Source organism: Tenrec ecaudatus, chromosome 15, assembly GCF_050624435.1.
Source record: "Tenrec ecaudatus isolate mTenEca1 chromosome 15, mTenEca1.hap1, whole genome shotgun sequence".
Lineage (NCBI taxonomy): Eukaryota > Metazoa > Chordata > Mammalia > Afrosoricida > Tenrecidae > Tenrec > Tenrec ecaudatus.
Genome location: NC_134544.1, coordinates 40585595 through 40605884, shown reverse-complemented (window position 1 = coordinate 40605884; position 20290 = coordinate 40585595). Strand labels below are relative to the sequence as shown.

At 46.9% G+C, this 20290-nt stretch overlaps 1 protein-coding gene across 4 annotated transcripts in view; it reads right to left on the bottom strand.

The window, feature by feature from the left end:
• Positions 1-14519, bottom strand: part of INO80C (INO80 complex subunit C) — a 38058-nt gene extending 23539 nt beyond the window's left edge. Inside the window, exon 1 of one of the 4 annotated variants that reach the window (XM_075532569.1) lies at positions 14353-14519. Coding sequence is in view for 2 of the 4 variants with exons in the window: in XM_075532566.1 (XP_075388681.1) it covers positions 213-368 (156 nt within the window). In the remaining 2 variants the exon portion in view is untranslated. Of the gene's footprint in view, position 1; positions 96-212; positions 474-14352 lie in introns of those variants that run through there. The other 3 variants (XM_075532566.1, XM_075532567.1, XM_075532570.1) reach the window with 3 other exon arrangements.
• Between the last annotated feature and the right edge of the window lie 5771 nt (positions 14520-20290).

The following is a 20290-nucleotide window of genomic DNA, read 5'->3' as shown; positions in this document are numbered from 1 at the left end:
CGTGTCTGCGCAAGCGCAGGCCTGGTGGTTCTTTTTTTTTTCTGGTTCTTCTGCGCCCGGCCCGGCTCCTAACTCCGCCCACAGCCCTGCTCCTAACTCCGCCCCCAGGCCGGCCCCTAACTCCGCCCCCCGGCCCCTAACCCCGCCCCTCTGCTCCTAACTCCGCCCCGAAGGCTCTGCGCAAGCGCCATCCGTGGGGGGCGGTGCTCTACCTGCGAGTAGCTGGAGGGCGTCACCTTTTTCTTCTTGCTGACGCTGTAGCTCCCGGCGCTGCTGCCGTTGTTGGCTGGGCTGGCCGGTCTCTTCTTGCTGTTCCGGGCCAGCCCCGGCGCGGAGCTGGGGGCTACGATGGGAATCTGAGCCGCCATCCTGCCCGGGAGTCCGACGACCCCCTTCCCCGCCGCCTCCCCAGGGCAGGCCCCAAGCTTCCGGCTCGCCTCTGCCTGCGTCTAAAAGCGTGAAAACCCGGCCCGGAACGCCAAAGGATCCTCAGACTGCTCGCGGCCTAACCTAAAAGGCGGAGCCCGTGGCGGACGGGATGCTGTCAGTTACCGTGCTCCCAGCCCAGGCAGGCCCAGAGGCACGTGCTAGGAAATCCGCAGTCACTCGAGAGCATGGAACAACGTCTCACGAGCTCTTACAATTACTGGGGTTTTCTAAAACTGAACAACCGTCTTGCCTTTTCTCAGGCGAAACCGGAAGAGCCAGCATGTGGGGTATCTTAAGAGAGAAGGTGGGTTGGACCTCTGCGCTGTCAGCTTTGTCACAAAGAACTTCCTGCGTCGTCATTAAGGCCCGAAGAGAGGGCCACTAGAGAATGGTCCCTAGCCTTTGACCATAGAAACGGATTCCCACCAAGAATTATGCAGCGGACCTTTACCGAGAGATTGCAGGGAGGTCGCAGGCTTGCTAAAACATACTCGAGGACCTCAATGTGCCCCCGAGCCCCCTGCTCTGTCTCATACTATATATATGTATTTCTTCAGACATGTATATAAATGTTATTTTTTAGCCCCTACCAATAGAGGAGGGGGTCAGTATTGTGCACCTCTCTGGAACCAAACCAATTGCCACCAAGTTCGTTCCAGGCCCAACAATGACCCGGTAGGACAGAGTAGAACTCTTCCTGAGGGTTTCCAAGACTAAAATACTTTTTTCACTCAAGACTAAAAATCTTTATGGGAGTAGACAGCCTCACCTACCTCCCCCGGAGTGGCTGGTAGATTTGAACCAAGGACCTTCGGTTTAGCAGCCTAATGCTTATCCCACATTACACTAAGACTCCTTTGTGCCTGGCTCCAAACCCAAATCCAAACTCATTGCCACCGAGTTAATCTGAGTCACCGGGACTCTATAGGACTGGGTAAAACTGCCTCCTGTGGGTTTCTGAGACTAACTCTTTCCGTGAGGAGAAAGCCTCTTCTTTCTCCTGAAAAGCAGCTGGTGGTTTCAAACTGCTGCCTTTGTGGTTAGCAGTCTGATGCATAACCATCATGCCAGCAGGACGCCTGCTGTACAGTAGCCAGCCAATCCTTAGTATGTTAGAAATATATTTTTTGATAAATGAGTTAAAAAGTGATCGAAGCCCCTGAAGCTGTTGCAAGCTACTGTGTTCTAGTCCAGGAGAAAGCCATATGTAGATCTGGATATCTGAGGGATATCAGAAAGATTTAGAAATGAGTTAGGAAAAATAGCAATAAAGTTGCTGATTTCTTATCTCCTTTAGGAGTAACCTGCCAGGGTTGGACGTGTTCTCAGCCACGCCCCAACTTTCACCTTTATCCTCATCTAAATCTAGTTTCCCTTGCTCCTTATCTCAGTGACTCATAACTCCATCACTAGACGCTTGAGACAGAAACAAGGTGTGGTGCTGTCTCTTTGGGCCCAACTTTTCTAGTAACCCATTCCAATCCAGGCAGGAGAGCCTGCCCCCCCTCCCCCCAACACATTTCTCTCCATTGTGCCTGTTGGTGAAACCATCTCCTCTGATGTGTATTCCCACAAGAGCCTCTGGTGGAAGTTTAGGTCTCCATCTTTCCTGATTCCTGCCTGACCCCAATCTGTGCTGCCCACTTGCTGCCAGAGTGGATGGACTTTCTAAATCCCAAAACTGATCATGCTTTGTCCTTTCTTAATGCTCCTCAGGGCCCTTTGGATTCAAAATAAAATCTAAACTTTTTAGCTTGGCATATAAGAACCGTAATAACTGGGTTCTACCCCCTTCTTTTAAGGATCCCTTGTGAGGCAGGGGTGTTAAAGCAGTGGCCGAAACGTTAAAAAACAACAACAAGCTGCCGTTGAGTTGATGCAGACATGCAATGACCCAACAGGGCAGGGTAGACATGTCCTGGTGGGTTTCTGAGGTACTAAGGTGTGGAACGCTCCGTTTTTGTCCCTCAGAGAGACTGGTAGTTTTGAACTGCGGAACTTACAGTAAGGAGCCCGATGCATAACTAATACACCACCAGAGCTCCTAAAGCATTGGACAGCTACCCGGAAAATTGTCATTTCCGACCCACCTGCTGCTCCATGGGAGAAAGGTTAGGCAGGGAGTCTGCTTCCTGAAAGATTGACAGGCCCAGAAGCCCTAGGAAACAGCTCCTCTGTCCTATAGCGTCACTCGGAGTCGGAACCGAATAGACGGCCGTGAGTTTGATTTGGGGGTTGACACCTCCCCCTTTTATTTCATTATCAATATTTAGTTCCCTGTGCTCCCGTCAGGGGCAAACTATTTCCTAGACTATGCCATTTCCCCCTCGTAACTCACCACTCTATCACTCTCACCATGTCCTCCTAGGAATGCTTAGTTCCAGGCCTGGTTAAAGCCCCCATGTGCCTTAGTTCAGATGCTACTTGCAAGCAAAAACTCCGTCTCCGAAGACCTTGAACACAGGGTGCTCTGCTGGGCTCCTTCCTGTAATCCCATGGCAAACATTTACTGAGTTCAAACACCGATTTCCTACGGGTAAGTCTTCAGACAAATGGATGCACCACCATCTGGCTTCCCGTGGCTAAATTCAGCCCTGACCTTATCTGAATCTCTGCTTCCTGACATTCTTCCCTCAGTCTGGAATACCACCATCATTTTGTTTTTCTCTCTCCTAACCATTCCTTGTCTCTTTGGCGCTGTTCCTCTTCCACCAAATGCTTCCTAATGCTCCCAGGGTGGGGTGGGGTGGGGTGGGGAGGTTGGGTTGGGTTCCGAATACCAACGCCCTCCCATTCCGGGAAGACACACATTGTGAAGGTCTCCAGGTCATTAGCATGGTCAGGCAGGCTTGCAATCACGCTGGGCTGCTCAGGCCTTACACCTTGAAGATCCCTCAGGGTGTGGGGCCGGGCCCTCTCCCTGCCCAGTCTATATCCTCCACTACCATTTCACCAACTCTTGGGTCTTCCATGACCAACTGTACGCAAGCACCTTTCACATCTCCTCTCTGGGTCTTTTTTCTGAAGTTCCGTGCCCAGATCTAAAGTTCCATGCGTGGCCCCGGCCTTCAAACTCTCCAACTCAACACAACAACAGAATCCATCGTCCTCCCTGTTCTCATACATGTTTCTTCTTCAGTATTCCCTAACTCAGTCCATGCCACCTGGATCTCGCTACCCGTTCTTCAAGCCCCAAATTGGGCAGTCACCTTGAGTGCGCCTCCTCTTGACCCTCCCATAATTTTTCTCTTGAACTCCCCCATTGCCTTAGGAGTTGACTTCCATCCATCTTTGGTCCCCTTCAACCCAGTCTTCGTGTGAAATTCTCCACAAGAATATTTCTGTTCCTACCCACCACCTGAAATCCCCAATCCTGGGGCCCCTAGAATGCAGCCAGTGTCCTGAACATGGTTCCAATGCTTCCAGACACCTGCTCATCTCCCCAGCCTTGCCTGCCGCCCTCAGCACGCCAGCTCAGTCCTCTGTTTCCAGTTTCGTCAGTTCCAACAGCCAGCTGTGCTCTTGCCTCCCTCAGGGCCTTGACTCAGAGCTTGTCCTGCTTAGACCGCTCCTTGTCGCCCAGCACCACCCGCCTCTGGTTTCCCATCCCTCCCCTGTCACAATAACCCTCACTCACCCTTCCTCACTTGGCTGCTGGGCTATTTTCCGGGCCTTCCCTAGCCCCTATCCCTCTGGTGGCGGTGTTGTTGCGTGCCACTAGTGACGTCAACTCATTGTGACTCCAGGTGACCGAAACCCACTGCTTCATGCTCCCATCAGAGTCTGCCCTCCCCACCCCCCCACTCCTGGACCTCTTATGGGCTAAGCCTTGAGAATGGTGACAAAGACAAACCCAAACAGCCTCTGCCCCCAGGGAGTCCCGAGTGTAGGACTGGAGGGGAGATTAGAGGTGTCTTTTCCGCAGGACTCTGAAGAGTAGCCCCAGTTATCGGCCTGAGTGGCTGAGCCTCAACCCAGGACCACCACAAGAGGAGTGGGAGAATTGGTAGAGGACACTTTTCAGAAGCTCCAAAGCTTTGTGCTGGGGGGGAAGCTGTTCCACATTCACCTTGGCAGGGCCAGGCACCACACCGTGTTGGCACAAGTAGAAATCCCATACATTTTGCTGCATGTGTAGCCGGCAGGTTCCTGCACCCACAGGAATGATGACACTGGTGAGCCAACTTCTACTGGTTCAAATGTTGAAGGATGCTTAACTCATCCTAGAGTTCCCTCCCCAGTTACTCCTGAGAACTTGCAAGACAGGCCTCAACTCTGCTATAGTGCAAACCACCCATGTGCTTCATGGCCAGGCTTCTCACGGCTCCTGCTGTGCTTGTGTCTGTACACAAGTACAGTGTGCTCTACACTGATGTCTCCCTTCCTGGGTTAAGAGCTGCTGGAGTCCCACTTGGATGCTACTGCCCTTCCTGGGACACACCAATGCAGCAGCGTCACCAGAGCATTGGTCACAGGTAAAACTTAATGATTAAGAATGAATAATGTGCTTGTTAAGCTACCCCATATAATTTGAGACACGTTTGATGATCTTAGGTGCCACTGAGTCACTTCCAACTCATAGTGACCCAACTTACCACAGAATGAAGCCCTGCCAGATCTTGTGGCATCCTCATAATTGTTAGCTTTGAGCCCATGGTTGCAGCCACTGTGTCACTCCATCTCTCTGGGATCCTTCCTCTTTTTTCACTCCCCCACCCCCTCCACTTTGCCAAGCACGACGAACTTTTCCAGGAACTGGTCTCTTCTGAAAGGAACCCCAGTGGTGAAGTGGTTGTGCTTTGGGCTGCGATCTGCAAGGTTTGAGGTTGAAACGGCCAGCTGCTCCTCAGTAGAAAGCCTGGGCTGTCTACTGCCAAGGCTTACAGCCTTGGAACCCCACAGGGCCAGTTTGACCCTGCCCTGCAGAGTTGGCATCTACTCCATGGCAGTGAGTTTGTTTGGTTTTTGGTCTCTTCTGATAACACGTCCAGACTAGGTTGAGATGAAATCTCACCATCATAACTTCTAAGGAGCATTCTGGTTGTACGTCTTCAAGACAGTTTTGTTTGCTCTTCTGTCAGCCTGGGGTATGTTCAATATGCTTCGCCAGCACCATAATACAAATGCATTCGTTCTCCACTCGTCCTTATTCATTGTCTATCTTTGCCATGCATCTGAGGTGACTGAAACGATGTGGCTTGGGTCACATGCACCTTAGTCTTCAAAATAACACCGTTGCTCTTTAACACTTTAAAGGGGTTATGTGCAGCGGATTTGCTCATTGCAATACATTGTTTGATTTCTTGACTGCTGCTTCCATGAGCGTTGATTGTGGATCCAAGTAAAATGAAATCCTTCGCAACTTCAGTCTTTTCTTTGTTTGTCATAATAATTGCCTATTGTTCTGATTGTAAGGATTTTCGTTTTTGTTTTGTTTTGTTTTTTTGCATTGAATTGGAATTCCTACTGGAGGCTGTAGTCGCTGATCTTGATCAGTAAATGCTTTATGTTATCTTTGCTTTCAGCAAGCATGGTTGCACTGTGTGCATATTGCAGGTAGTTAATCCATCTCTCTGTGGGCATTCCTCCATCCTAATGCCACCTCTTCTTCAGCTTCGGGGCTTATTTGCTCAGCATTTAGATGAAATAAATATAATGAAAGGATACAGCCCCAACACAACCTTGATACAACCGTGAGTTTAAGACATGGAATATTCTCATGTTTCGTTTCACTGACTCCCCTTGAGTCCATGTATAGGTTCTACATGGATTTCCTATTCTTTGACATTTTGTCCAAAGTTTGTTATAATCCACACAGTCTAATGCTTTTACATAATTAATAAATAAAATTTCTCTTTGATTCTCGGTTTTCAGCCAAGATCCATTTGATGTCAGCAATAATTTCCCTCATGCTGTGTTCTCTTCTGAGGCCGACTTGAATTTCTGGCGGGTCCCTGCCAATGTAGTACTGCGACTGTTTTTGAATTATTGCCTGCAAAATTTCCCTCACATGTGATACTAGTGATACTGTTTGATGATTTCTGCATTCTGCTGGCTCACCTTTCTTTGGAATGGGCATCACTATGGATCTCTTCCAGCCAGTGGCTTTGATAGCTATCTTCCACATTTTTTAGCCAGGTTAAGTCAATGCGTCCAGTGCTTTATCGGGTAGCGGGAACATTTCTATTGTGGTTTGGTTTTGTTTTTTGTCATTTCCTAAAGCGTTGTTTTTCAGTAATGCTTTCAGTGTAACTTGGATTTCTCCCTTCAGTACCATTGGTTCTTGATCATATACTGCCTTCTGAAATGCTTGAACATTGACCAGTGAGTTTTGGTACAGTGGCTGTGTTTTCTTCCATCTTCGTTTGCTGCTTCCCGCATTGCTCAGTATTTGTCTCACAGAATCCTTCAATATTACAACTCAAGGCTTGTTTTTCTTCCCAGTTCTTTCAGATTGATATATGTTAAGTGCGTTCTTCCCTGTTGGTTTTCTAACTCCAGGTCTTTGCATATTACATTTTAATTCTTGACTTTGTCTTCTGGAGATGCCTTTGACATTTTCTATTTAGCCCTTTTACTTTTTTATTTTGTCTCATTGCTGTGGCATCTCTACGTTCAAGAACAAGTTTCAGAGTATCTGCTGACATCCATTTTTGGTCCTTTTTGTCTCTTGAAGGATCATTTGCTTTCTTCATATATAATGATCTTGATAGTATCCCCCAACTTGTCAGGTCTTCTGTCATTAGTGTTCACTATATCAAATGTATTCTTGATATGGTATTTATATTTAGGTGGGATGTACTCACAGTTGTATTTTGGCTCTCGTGGACTTGTTTTGATTTTCTTTAGCTTCAACCTGAACTTGCATATGATAATTGATTATCTGTGACATAGTTGTCCCCAGGCCTTGTTTTGCCTGATTATATTGAGCTTCTCCATCATTTCTTTTCAAGGATGCAGTAGGTTTGATTTCTGTGTATTCCATCTGGGGAGGACCACAAGTTTAACTCCTGTTTAAGTTATTGAAATAAGGGATTAGCTATGCATACTTTATTTAGGGTTGGTCTTACAACCCCATTCTCAACCCCTCTCATTTTTTCCCCTGGCCCACTGGACACAATAAGAGGACAAGTCAACAGCCATGTGAACATTCCACTCTAAACTCCCAAGTTCCATTCATTGGCTCCTCCAGCCTTGTCTTGACCACCCTTTAGGCCTGGCAGTGCTCACATATAACCCATGTACAAGGCTCCCAAGGGCCCTGAAGCAGGCACAGGGCTAACGGCCAGGCAAGTCTGGGAGTCCTCTTATGAAGAACATTTTTTAGAAGGGGAGAAGAATGAACCTAGATGGACAAGTTTTCCTGTCTCCAAAGACTCCTTGCCCAGTGTGGAAGGATGTGATCAGAAGCAAGACTCTTGCCTGGGCTAGGAAGTCATCTAGACTGTGTAGACTGTGGCCCCTGTCCTGGGAAGCCATCAGACTAAGAGTGCAGGTGGGAGGCAGGGAGCTATGACTTTGGAACTGGGCTTGGTGGGTGGCAAGGCAGATCCAGGTACACAGCCAATTGTAGATGAAGTAGCAGAAGTGGAGGGACATCCATCTCTTAGCTCTGGTTTGGAAAAACCAACTGTGAGGTTTCTTGTGTGGCTAATACCTCGGTTCTTGGCTTCTCAGGAGAAAGAATTCACACCAAAACCTGTTTTGTAATCCAAGTGGGTTTTTATGAAGGATGGAACAAGTTTCAGGTGTACAGCCTCAAAAGAGTACATGCTATTTCAGGGAAGCGTGTCAAGCCACGTGATAGCAGTGTTGGGGCTCACAACTGGACACGAGCAACCTCGTGGAACAGTGCACCCACATGTGGTGAACTGAGGCCAGAGAGAGTGCAGCACAGCATGAGCAGGCACAGGGGGGTGGGGGAAGATAGGTCAGAGGAGAGAAGAGGATGAGTAGGCCTGGGTGGGCGCATGTGTGCCCGTGGTGGGGAGGGAGACCTCACCCGCCAACCTGCTGCTGCCCAGGAGCAGGGTAAAAGAGGGCAGCCTTCCTGCTGTCAGGGTATTTCAAATCTCTGGCTAGGGAGGCGTGGTTGATGGTATTGGTTGACACCATTGGCTGTGTTGAGCCCACCTGGGTGATGTCATCTGCCTGGGTCTAGTTTGAACCACTCAGGAGTACCACCCTGCTGGCTGGGGGCTTGAATTGGAGCATGCTCAGTTAAGGAGTCCTCATAGGTGTTGAGAGCTCACCTGATTTCCTTCCCAACCTCCTCGAGGGGGCCTGTGCAGGCATGGGAGGGACAATCCCCTGTCCCTATTCTGGCTACCTAACCCAACCATTGACAGTCCCATGAGAAACAATCTGTGGGCGATCTAGTGGCAGTGCTGAAGGCCTGCCCACAGCTGGCCGTGGAGAGGTAGGCAGAGTAGGCACAGCTCAACTCCAGAAGGCACCCTTACATTGACTACAACGCACTCCAACCCTTCGAGGCAGGCCTGGTGCCTCTCACAGGGTCCTATTTGGCAGGCTCAGGCCCAGCCCCAGACAATCACTTCTGTGATTCCTACCTCAGCAGTTACTATTGCTTTAGCAAGTCCGAAGGAAAGAAAATGGTTTTACTCATTGTTTACCGGAGATAGTTCTTAAATCCGTGCCTGCTATGTAAACACCAATTTAACATTACAAATATAGCCCCCACAGACTGACAAAGGCCTTCCTCAGGCGCAGGGCTCTTACCCTGAAGTCTGAGAGTCAGAAGCACACCCGGGAAGGTATTTTCTTGGTCCTTGTTGCCAACGAAACCCCTTTGGAACCCCAGTGCTCCTCCTCTCTTACCAGAAGCCAGGCCATTACTTAAGATAAATGATTATTTTAACATACTTTGGGCCTAGCACAGAGAATGAAAGCCATCATAATTACTATAATTCTCTCATCACTGGGATCCCTGCCCTATTTTGCTGTACACAAGCTTCCCATTTTCGAACCTCTGGGCTGGGACCACACCTGCTGCCTTAAATTGGCAGCTGCCTGTTCCCCTCCCCTCCTGCCCGTGTCCCTCAGCTTTTAACTCTGCTGCTGTGCGGTTTGTTTTTCCTCATACCTAACACTTGTCATTTCCATTAGCTGTCCTTGCACTTAAAAAAATTAACTAGTTTTATTGGCACATAATCCACATATCATGCAATTCAGTAATTCAGTCATAACAAGAAGAGTTGTACAATCATCACCACAATCAACTTTAGAACATTTTCTTCTTTCTTAAACGCGTTGTTTTTCAGCTGCCCGTTCCCCCCCAGTCTCCATTGACAGACTCTCAAGAAGCCAGTAATGCAGTTACTGTGTCTATAACTTACTCATCCTGGATTTCATAGACAGGAAAACATACCAACAATAAAAACAGAAAACAAACACCCTAACAGCGACAACCAGAGAAAACGTCAATAGAAAATATTGATGTCTGCTAACAAGGCTATGCATATTTCTTGACTATGGTGAGAGGGGGTCCCCAGGGGCTTGCTCTCTGTGTGGACCCTGCAAATGGATCTTGTGTAAATGTCTACCACACACACTTGGTCCAAAGGAAAGAGAAGCTAGTAGAAGTGAGGAAGGCCTCAAATATTCCTTTTTTTTTTTTTTAATGTTGAAGACTAGCTGAGTAGCCTTTTTTTTTTTAACAATTTATTGGGGCTCATACAATTCTTATCACAGTTCATACATATACATACATCAATTGTATAAAGCACATCTGTACAGTCTTTGCCCTAATCATTTTTTTCTCCTCTTTTCTTTTTTTACATTTTATTAGGGACTCATACAACTCTTATCACCATCCATACATATACATACATCAATTGTATAAAGCACATCCATACATTCCCTGCCCCAATCATTCTCAAGGCATTTGCTCTCCACTTAAGCCCTTTGCATCAGGTCCTCTTTTTTTATTCCCCTCCCTTCCCTTTCCCCCCTCCCTCATGTGCCCTTGGTAATTTATACATCGTTATTTTGTCATATCTTGCCCTATCCGGAGTCTCCCTTCCCCCTTTCTCTGCTGTCCCTCTCCCAGGGAAGAGGTCACATGTGGATCCCTGTAATCAGTTCCCCCTTTCCAACCCACTCACCCTACACTCTCCCAGCATCGTCCCTCACACCCTTGTTCCTGAAGGTATCATCCACCCTGGATTCCCTGTACCTCCAACCCTCATATGTACCAGTGTACAGCCTCTGTCCTATCCAGCCCTGCAAGGTAGAATTCGGATCATGGTAGTTGGGGGGAGGAAGCATCCAGGATCTGGGGGAAAGCTGTGTTCTTCATCGGTACTACCTCACACCCTAATTAACCCATCTCCTCGCCTAAACCCCTCTATGAGGGGATCTCCATTGGCCGACACTTGGGCCTTGGGTCTCCACTCTGCACTTCCCCCTTCATTTAATATGGTCTATATATACATATATACATATACATATATACATATACACATATATACACATAGATACACACACTTATATCTTTTTTTTGCATGATGCCTTATACCTGGTCCCTTGGCACCTTGTGATCGCACTGGCCGGTGTGCTTCTTCCATGTGGGCTTTTTTGCTTCTGAGCTAGATGGCCGTTTGTTCACCTTCAAGCCTTTAAGACCCCAGACACTATCTCTTTTGATAGCCGGGCACCATCAGCTTTCTTCACCACATTTGCTTATGCACCCATTTGTCTTCAGCGATCCTATTGTGGAGGTGTGCAGTCAATGATATGATTTTTTGTTCTTTGATGCCTGGTAACTGATCCCTTTGGGACCCCTCGATCACACAGGCTGGTGTGTTCTTCCATGTGGACTTTGTTGCTTCTGAGCTAGATGGCCGCTTGTTTATCTTCAAGCCTTTAAGACCCCAGTCACTATCTCTTTTGATAGCCGGGCACCATCAGCTTTCTTCACCACATTTACTTGTTCACCCACTTTGGCTCCAGCCGTTGTGTCGGGAGAGTGAGCATCATAGAGTTCCAATTTAATAAAAGAAGGTATTCATGCATTGAGGGAGTGTTTGAGTAGAGGCCCAAGGTCCTTCCGCCACCTTAATACTTGACCTATAAATATAGACACATAGATCTATTTCCCCATCCTCCTATATATATTTGCATGTACATGTCTTTGTCTAGACCTCCATGAATGCCCTTTGACTCCTAGCTCTTTCCTCCATCTCCCTTGACTTTCCTCCTGCCCTACTACCATGCTTCGTCGCCACCTGGGCTAGAGTATACCTCTTCTCTAAGCCACCTTACCCTTGATCGTTTCCCACCAGGCCTGCCACTCCCCCTTCTCTACCATTTGGGGTCCCATGTTTTTCCCTTGTCCCTGGGTTTGTTAACGCCACTTCCTTACCCCCTCTACCCCCCCACCCCAAGTCCCCCCGGAACTGTCGGTCCCGTTGTTTTTCCTCCAGATAGTTCATCCAGCCTGTCCTTTTCAGACAGACCTGTGGAGACACTAACATGCATGAAAACAAGACAGAGGAAAACAAAGCAACAGTATACAACCAGACAGCAAAACAACGAAAACAAACCACTGACAAAGAACAGAACAAAACAGTTCACAAGAGAAAAGCTTGTAGTTAGTTCAGGGATCGTTTGCTGGCCCTTAGGAGCGTTTTCCAGTCCAGTCTGTTGGGGCACCACGCCCTGGCCCCAAAGTCCACTTTCAGCATTCCCTGGGGACCTTGCCACTCCATTCCCTTGCTGTTCCGCTGCACTCCCCCAGTGATTTGCCTCAGTGTGGTGGGATCAGGTCAGGTGCAATTCCCACACTGTGTCTCCGGTGCTGTCCCCTGTATCGCCCTTAGTCACTGATTGGCATCATTTCTCATAGTGGGGCCAGCCATGTTGTTCTCTCTGTGGACTGGCTGCTCTACTCAGGAACATCATCATCACGGCCTGGTGGGCCAGGCTGTGCTCCACTCTCTCCTCTTGCCCCTTCATCTTCTCCCGTGTGCTCTGATCAGATATGTTCATCTCCCGGAGCTGCCGAGTCAATGTCGTCCTTTGGAACAAATTCTTTTCGGGGGAGGGGCAGGAATCCACTTAATTTATGGTGCTGGGGCCAGCCTCCCAGACCTCTCCACTGGTTCCCTACTCCACGCCGGGATATTGCATTCACACCTTGCGACACTGGGTTGAAGTCTGGTCCCACTTTCCCTGTGGAGATATAAACAATACCCTCCCCTTGAGTGGATTAATGCCCCAAGACCCCACTACCCTTTTCTTCCTTGTATTCATCCTTTTGTTTTCCTTTCCCCACTTCCTCCGCCATTGTCTACCATGTACATCCCTGGTTTTAGTCTGGTCTCTTCCATACTACAAATATTCCTTTTTATTGCTTTGGAAATTTTCAGTCACAAAGGAACATGATCCTATGGCCTTATTAGTCCAAAATGGTTTGAGAAGACGCTTCCTATATTAGGAATAGATGTCCAGCTAGTCATTAACCAGGAAAAATTAACCTTGGGTCTTTGGAATGGTCTGGCTGCATGAATCATGCCAACAGGCGCTTTCTGCAGAAAAAGGGCTTCCAAGTAATTGGAAATTCCAGCTGTCTAAAAGCTACTTGAACGGAAACCTTTGGATTTTTATCAGCTTGATCTAGGTCTCATGGTCTGAGCTATTCATTAGTGACCGGGAGATCTAATTCTGTTAAAATGGCCCTGAACGGATTTCACTGAGACTTTTCACATTAAAACAGAATCCAAAGCCCATAGCAAGGCTCCATAGGGTTTTCCTGGCTGTCCTGTCTAGAGACGCGGACCACCAGGTCTTTTCTTTTGTGGGACTTTTGTGCGAGGTGTGTTCAAGCTTTCAACCTTTAGATTAGCAGTCAAGTGCAAACTGTGTGTGTCACTTAGGGCCTTTGGTGGTTCAGAAATGTTCTTTTTTTAAGTTCACCAAGGTATCCTTAGAAGGATCTGTGAGGCGGAGGCCCATCTTATCAATGTTGGACGTGAGCCAGTCTGTTTGGTCCTGTTTTCTTGCTTATGGATGGTCCGAATCTCCAGCAGCATGCTGAAGAAGAGTGATGAGGACGGAGCACTTTGTCTCATTCCTTGGGGGGGGGGGGGGGAAGCGTTGTCCTTTCCCCCTGCAGTGACCTGTTAGGGAATCCTCTAGATTCCCAAGATTAGGCTGAGCACATTTCCTCCTGTTCTGTCAGCCCTGTGCTTGGTCTCTCCATGGCCTCTCGCAGCCCCACCCACCACCCCATGCTGTTCCACACACCAGGTCTGTGCGATTCCTTTGATTTGAAAATCTACCAGGGTCCAATTCAGCTCTCACTTCTATCTGAAGGCTATCTACCCCTACCCTCCCTTCCCCAACAGAATTAGTTCCCCAAATGTAAAAATTATAACCCCACTTTGATTTGCGTCATTATGTACCAAGAAAAAACATCATCAGAACGCATTAATAAAACATATTTTCATTTCAAAAATAAATCTTGAGGTTGAAAGTCATTTTTATTGCTGGAGATCTGGGCAGTATTTAAAATGGTCAAAACTCCCAATCAAACCCACAGCTGTGAAATAATGTGGCCTCATGGCAGCTGGATAAGAAAGCATAGAATTTCCCCATAGGGTTTCCAAGGCTGTAAATCTCTGTGGAAGCAAACTTCCACCGCTTTCTCCCCTGCTGCTGGGTTGAAACGGCCCACCTGTGGCAGGCAGCCACGCTCTGTGTCGTCAGGTCCAGGAACATTGATGCTGACGGCCCGAACCCAAGCAGTCTCGGGATCTCACAGCAGTCTCAGACTCTACCGTCCCGTAGGTTCGGTGTGAGTCAGCATCAACTCGGCAGTGAGTTTTCCATTTTTAAACTCAAGCTATCAGCAATTAAAAATAAAGACATGAATGAATAAACACATTTACCATTAGAACTCACCGGTTCTCTAATATCAGCCCCATGTTTCCCAGTTCCCCATTTTTCTGTTTTTCCTCTGTGGACACATCCTCCAGTGTCTCCATGTCATGCCGCTGCCATGACCCAGGTCTCCTGACTCTGGTCTCTCTTTTCATCTCCTGCCTTTTTTTCTTCTTTCTTTTCAAAACCTTTTATGGTTGTCGTGCCTTGATGAGTCAGCACTGGCTTGTGCCTCCAAGCCTTTAGCAACCAGGACTCAATGAGCACTGTGACTCGCCTGGGCCAAGAAAAAGTCTGGAGAGCGAGATGTAGGTCACACGAAACAGACGCAGAGCCAAGCCTCGGGGAAGATACCACAGTATCACTTCTTGCTGCAGTTCCGCCATGTGTCTACACTTGTGTCCTCTCTTACCCAATCCCTGTCACCAACTGTTAGCTCAAGACATACAGCCTTGCCCCTCCTGATCCTGAAAGCAAGAGGGACTTTCTCACACAGAGCCCCACCCCATCAGTACCCAGATCACCACATTGGTTAACTGACATGTTCCTTTGGATTTCTGTGTGTGTGTGTGTGTGTGTGTGTGCACGCCCGTGTGCATTTCACAAAATTCTTGGAAAAATGGGATTAACAGATGCACTTTTTGAAGCCTATATTTTTTTAAAAGGGGAAAATATGCATGACAAAACATACATCCATTCAGCAATTTCTTCTTTTTTTAATTGGGGGCTCTTACAAATCTTATGACAATCCATCATTCAATTGTATTAAGCACACGTGTACATATGTTGCCATCAATATTTCCAAAACATTTTCCTTCTCCTTGAGCCCTTGCTATCAGCTCCTCTTTTTCTTCCTCCCTCCCCCACCTTTCCACCTCCAGGAATCCTTGATCAATTAGATATTATTGTTGTTATTTTGTGTCTTACACTGTCCCGTTGTGTTACACTGTCCCGTTGTCTCCCTTCACCCACACTTCTGTTATTCGCCCCCCTGGGGGGATTCAGCAATGTCTAGTCTACCACTCAATTACATTGGTTACATTTTTCATATAGTGTCACCATTTTTCCTATAAAATTCAAAGACAAACTCACTGCCATTGAGTGAAGGCTGGCTTGTGGGTCACAGTGTATCTACCCATATTGGTTTCCCACCACTGACTTAGACTTACTCCACCCCCGACTTCCCAAGGACCATTGCTGGTGTAGTGGTTACATACTTGGCTCCTAACCGAAAGATTAGTGGTTTGAACTCACAAGCCATTTTGCAGGAGAAAGGTACGATCATCTGCTTCTGTGCAGATTTACAGCCCCGGAAACTGTTTTGGTTTCAAGTTCTGCCCCATCCTATCGGATCGCTATCGAGTCAATTCTGACCATTGACTCAATGGAAATAGATTTGGTTTTTGGGTTTGTTTAAACTTCTCATTTATGCCATTGAGTCGCTGTTGTCGATTTGATCTCATTCAGATACATCTTGCTAGAGTGCAGTGCTCAAGGTTAACATTACTTACTAATTCATTTAACTGTTGTTTAGTTTAAAGATGACTTCAGGGCCTAGTTTTGGTTCAAAGTGTAAAGATTTTCTTGACAATCCATTTGGGGGTACTTCCAGTGTCACTAGGTCCAGTTAAGTCTGGATTCCATAGGCATTTGGAATTATGTTTCCCATTTTCTCCTTTTGATCAGGATTCCTCCATCAAGTCCTTGATCAAGACATGTAATGATGGTAGTCAGGCTTCAGCTACTTCTGCTCTCAAGGCAAGGAAGCCGTGGCGTTAGATTTGCAGTCCAGCTTTCCCCCCAGCTCCTGGATTGTCCCCATCCTCTACTGCTCCAGGCAGATGGAGATCAAGTGTGGAATCGTGAGGATGGTCACCCACAAGCTTTTAAGGGAATCGAACAGAAATATAAAAAACCATATTCAGCCAATTGACTGGCAAGTCCCGTGAAGCCATGACCCTAACTAAGCCTTCAAACAAAGACAACTAATTCCGGGAGGGCTGAGGTTTACCTAAGCTGTGTAGTCACGGTGGCCTCTCCTTTCTTTCAGCTGCTGTTGTAAAAAGTAAATGTCACTCAACATTTGCCACTGCATCCTTTTTCTTTAGTGATAGCGGTGGCATCGATCAAGCTGTGGCACAGATTGTATGTTTATTCCTATTAGATGAAAGGTCATTTTTAACACAATAACATGCTAGTCCCCGTTATGGGTTGACTTGTGTATATGCTGAAGTCCTAACCCCTGGGACCCATGAAGCCACCTTGTTTGGAAATAGGTTCTTTGACGATGACATCCAGTAATATGAGGTCCATTAATATGTGGAGTAGGGGAGATCCTGGTCTTAGTTTAATTTGCGTGGGGTCTTTATAAAAGAGGAGAAAAACCAAAGGGACAGTCCAAGAATGGATGGCTCGGGGAAACTGCATTTGAAGTCAAGGAGCATCTGCGTGCTTGTCTCAGAAGCAGTGAGAGATAAGAAAGTATGCCTCCTTGGAGACTCCAGAGAAAGCACAGCCTCACTGGTGGGTTGCCTTGGATTTTACCCTCCGGAAACGTGAGACAATATATTTTTGTTGTATAAGCCACCCGATTTGTAGTAGTTTGTGTGTCACAATCCCTATGGTCCACTTTTTCAATTTTACAACTCTTCATTTTACCATACGCTCAGATACAGTCTTAGCCCTTCTTGAGGTGAGACTTTCTCTAGATAAGGCTTTCTATTCACTCTCAGAATCCCACAGGGGCAGTTCTACTCTGTCCTACAGGGCTCCTCTGAGTTGTAAGTGACTCGATGGTAGTCAGCAAGTTTCATGTCAACCTCCAATATTTTACATATTGGAATTTATTCAAGCCCCTAACACACATGCGCAAATATCAAACTGGAAAGCATTCCTTCCCCAGAATAATAAAGATCTACCTCCCTTGCTTTCTGTCCCAGGCTGACTCAGAGAGACCGTATCAACCCACACTTGTGCTCCCTATCAGTTGGGGGTCAACCAATGGGAAACGCCCAGAAGGAGATGGGTAAGAGCGTGGGAGCAGGACCTTACTCCCTCCTCCACTCCCCCTGACAAGGTCACCGTGAGTATTCTACATTCCTCAACCAGAGGGTTTGGATCCTTTCAAGGAGGGCTTCTCAACCTGGTTCCCCGGGGGGCTGCACTTCCCTTTGTGATTTTTTAACACTTAAACTACCCCCCCTTTTTGGGGGGTTGTAAAATATATACACAAGAAAATCCAGCAATTCAATCATTTGTACATGCATAATTCAGTGACATTAATTACATTCTTCAAGTTGTGCCACTTTCTTGCTGTCTTATTTCAAATGACACCACTGAGATTAGCAAACACTTAAGGTACCATAAGCAAAGAGTCGCTTTTTGATCTCCTGGTAACCATCAGTATAGTTTGTTTTCTATATATTTGCTGGAGCCCTGGTGGCTTAGTGGTTATGTATTGAACTGCTAACTGCAAGGTCAGCCATTCGAAACCACCAGAAGCTCTCTCTGCAGGAGGCTTTTCTATTCCCATAAACAATTATAGTCAGAAACCTATGGGGCAAGTTCTACCCCATCCTTTAGGGTCACTATGGGTCAGCATTGACTTGATGGCAGTGAGCTTGGTGTCTTTTTTTTCCAATTGCTTATTTTAAACAAGTGAAATCATAGCATGTTTATCCTTTTATGACTGATTTATGAAGCTATCTACTCCCAGGAAGATGTATGGTCCCAGAAACTCACAGGGGCAGGTCTACTCTGTCCTATCAGGACACAATGCGTAGGAATTGATTCCGTAGCAGTGAGCTTTTGGAGTTGATTTCATTCAGCATGTTTTCTAGGTTCATCGATGTTGTGGCATGCATCCAGACTTCATTTCTATAATGGCTGAGTGTCGTTGTCATTGTTGTTAGGTGCCATAGAGTCAGCTCTGATGCATGATGCAACCAAACGAAACATTGCACAGCCATGTGCCACCCTCACAATTGTTTCTGTGCCCGAGCCCATTGATGCAGACACTGCATCCATCCATCTCATTGAGGACCTTCCCTTCTTCACTGTCCCCCCGCCGCCCCCCCAACTCTGCCAAACATGATGTTTTTCTCCAGGGACTGGTCTCTCCTGACAATGGGCCCAAAATATGTAGGATGCAGTCTCATCGTTGCCTCTATAGGAGTGCTCTGGCTGTGCTTGGAAGAGCCCAGTACAGCTGGCCATGTCCTTTTAGCTGCCCATGGCACTTTTAGTCATCTTCTCCAGCACAATGGCTCAAATGCATCTGCTTTTCTACAGTCTTCCATATTCGACGTCCAACTCTCTCATGCACATGAGGCAATGGAGAATACCGCGCCTTGGATCAGGTGCATCTTAGTCATCAAAGTAACAGTCTCATTCTTCAATACTCTAAAGAGGTCTTGTGCAGCAGATTTGCCTAATGCAGTATGTCTTTTGATCTCTTGACTGCTGCTTCCATGAGTATTGATTGTGGATCCAAGTAAGACAAAATCCGTAGTCAGTCCCTGGTCTGGTTTTAGTTGTTGAGATTGAACTTCTCCACTGTGGCTTCCCACAGATGTAGTCCATTTTATTTCTGCATATTCCATCTGAGGAAGTCCGTGTGTATAGTCACCATTTGTGTTGTTGAGACAAGGCCATTGGTTTTGCAAAATTCTATTATGTGATCTCCAACTTCATTTCTATCACCAACTCCTTATTTTCCAGACACTGTTACTCCCTCTTCATTTCTAACGTTTGCATTGTAATTACCAATAACTACTTATGCATCTTGATTGCATCTTGGATCAATTTCTGACTGAAGTCATTGGTAGAATTCTTTAATTTCTTCATCACTTGTGTTTGTGATTGGTGGGTAAAGTTGAATAATAGTTGTATTGATTGGATTTCCTTAAAGGCAGATAGATATAATCTGATCACAGATAGCCTATCCTTGATAGATTTAACAAGATCCCTTCTGACATTGAATGTAATGGCATTCCTCTTGATTGCATTGTTCTTGCCATAGTAAATCATATGATTTTCTGATTCAAAATGGGTCAATATCAGTCCATTTCAGCTCAATAATACCTAGGATATCTATCTTCATGAGTTCCGTTTCATTTTTGGCCACTTCCAATTTTCCTAAATTCATGCTTTGCACGCTCTAAATCCCAGTCATTAGCAGATGTTTGCAGCTGTTTCTCTTTGCCTGGAGTCGTGCCCCATTGTCAAAGGAAGATCCCAAAGGCTCCACTCCCACAGGCTTCACCGGACTCACTTCACCATGGTTGTCTCCCCTTCAAGAAATCATCTCCTCTTCAGTCACATTTCCAGTGCCCTTGGCCTTGAGGGGCCCATCTGCCCGCAGTGCCGCCAACAGTGTTCTGCTTCCTCTGTTTAGGTGTTTAGTGTGTGAAAATGCTTCGAAGCCATGCACATAGCTTTCAGCGACCTCTCCCTCCGACGGGGACACCCGAGGCCTTCTTCTTTGTCTCTTCTGAGCCTGGAAGCCCCACGGAACCCTGTTCACTTTGGATGGCCATGTTGGCATCTGAAATCCAGTGTCATAGCCTCCAGCTTCACGGCAACTCACAAGCCACCGCAGAACGACAAACTGACCGACAAGTGGTGGATGGCGGCGTGTTGGCCCACTGTATATAGAGCCGCAGTTTATCCATTCATCTGCTGATGACACTTTGGTCGTTTTCACCTTTTGCCTTATTTGAAAAGTGCTGCTGCGGACATGGATGTACATGTGTATGTTCCCCTCGGTGCCTCCAGTAGCCCACACCTATTCTAAAATGACTCCTGTACCAAACCGTTCACAAATGAGCCTGATTTGCTGAGAGTCTTTGAAACGTGTTTGAAATTCTCCTTCAGAGATAATGCGTGGGGGAGGCATCACCCTATGTTTGTCATGGACTCCTTGACATAGTCACCTCGAAAAGGAGGGTGCCCAACTCAA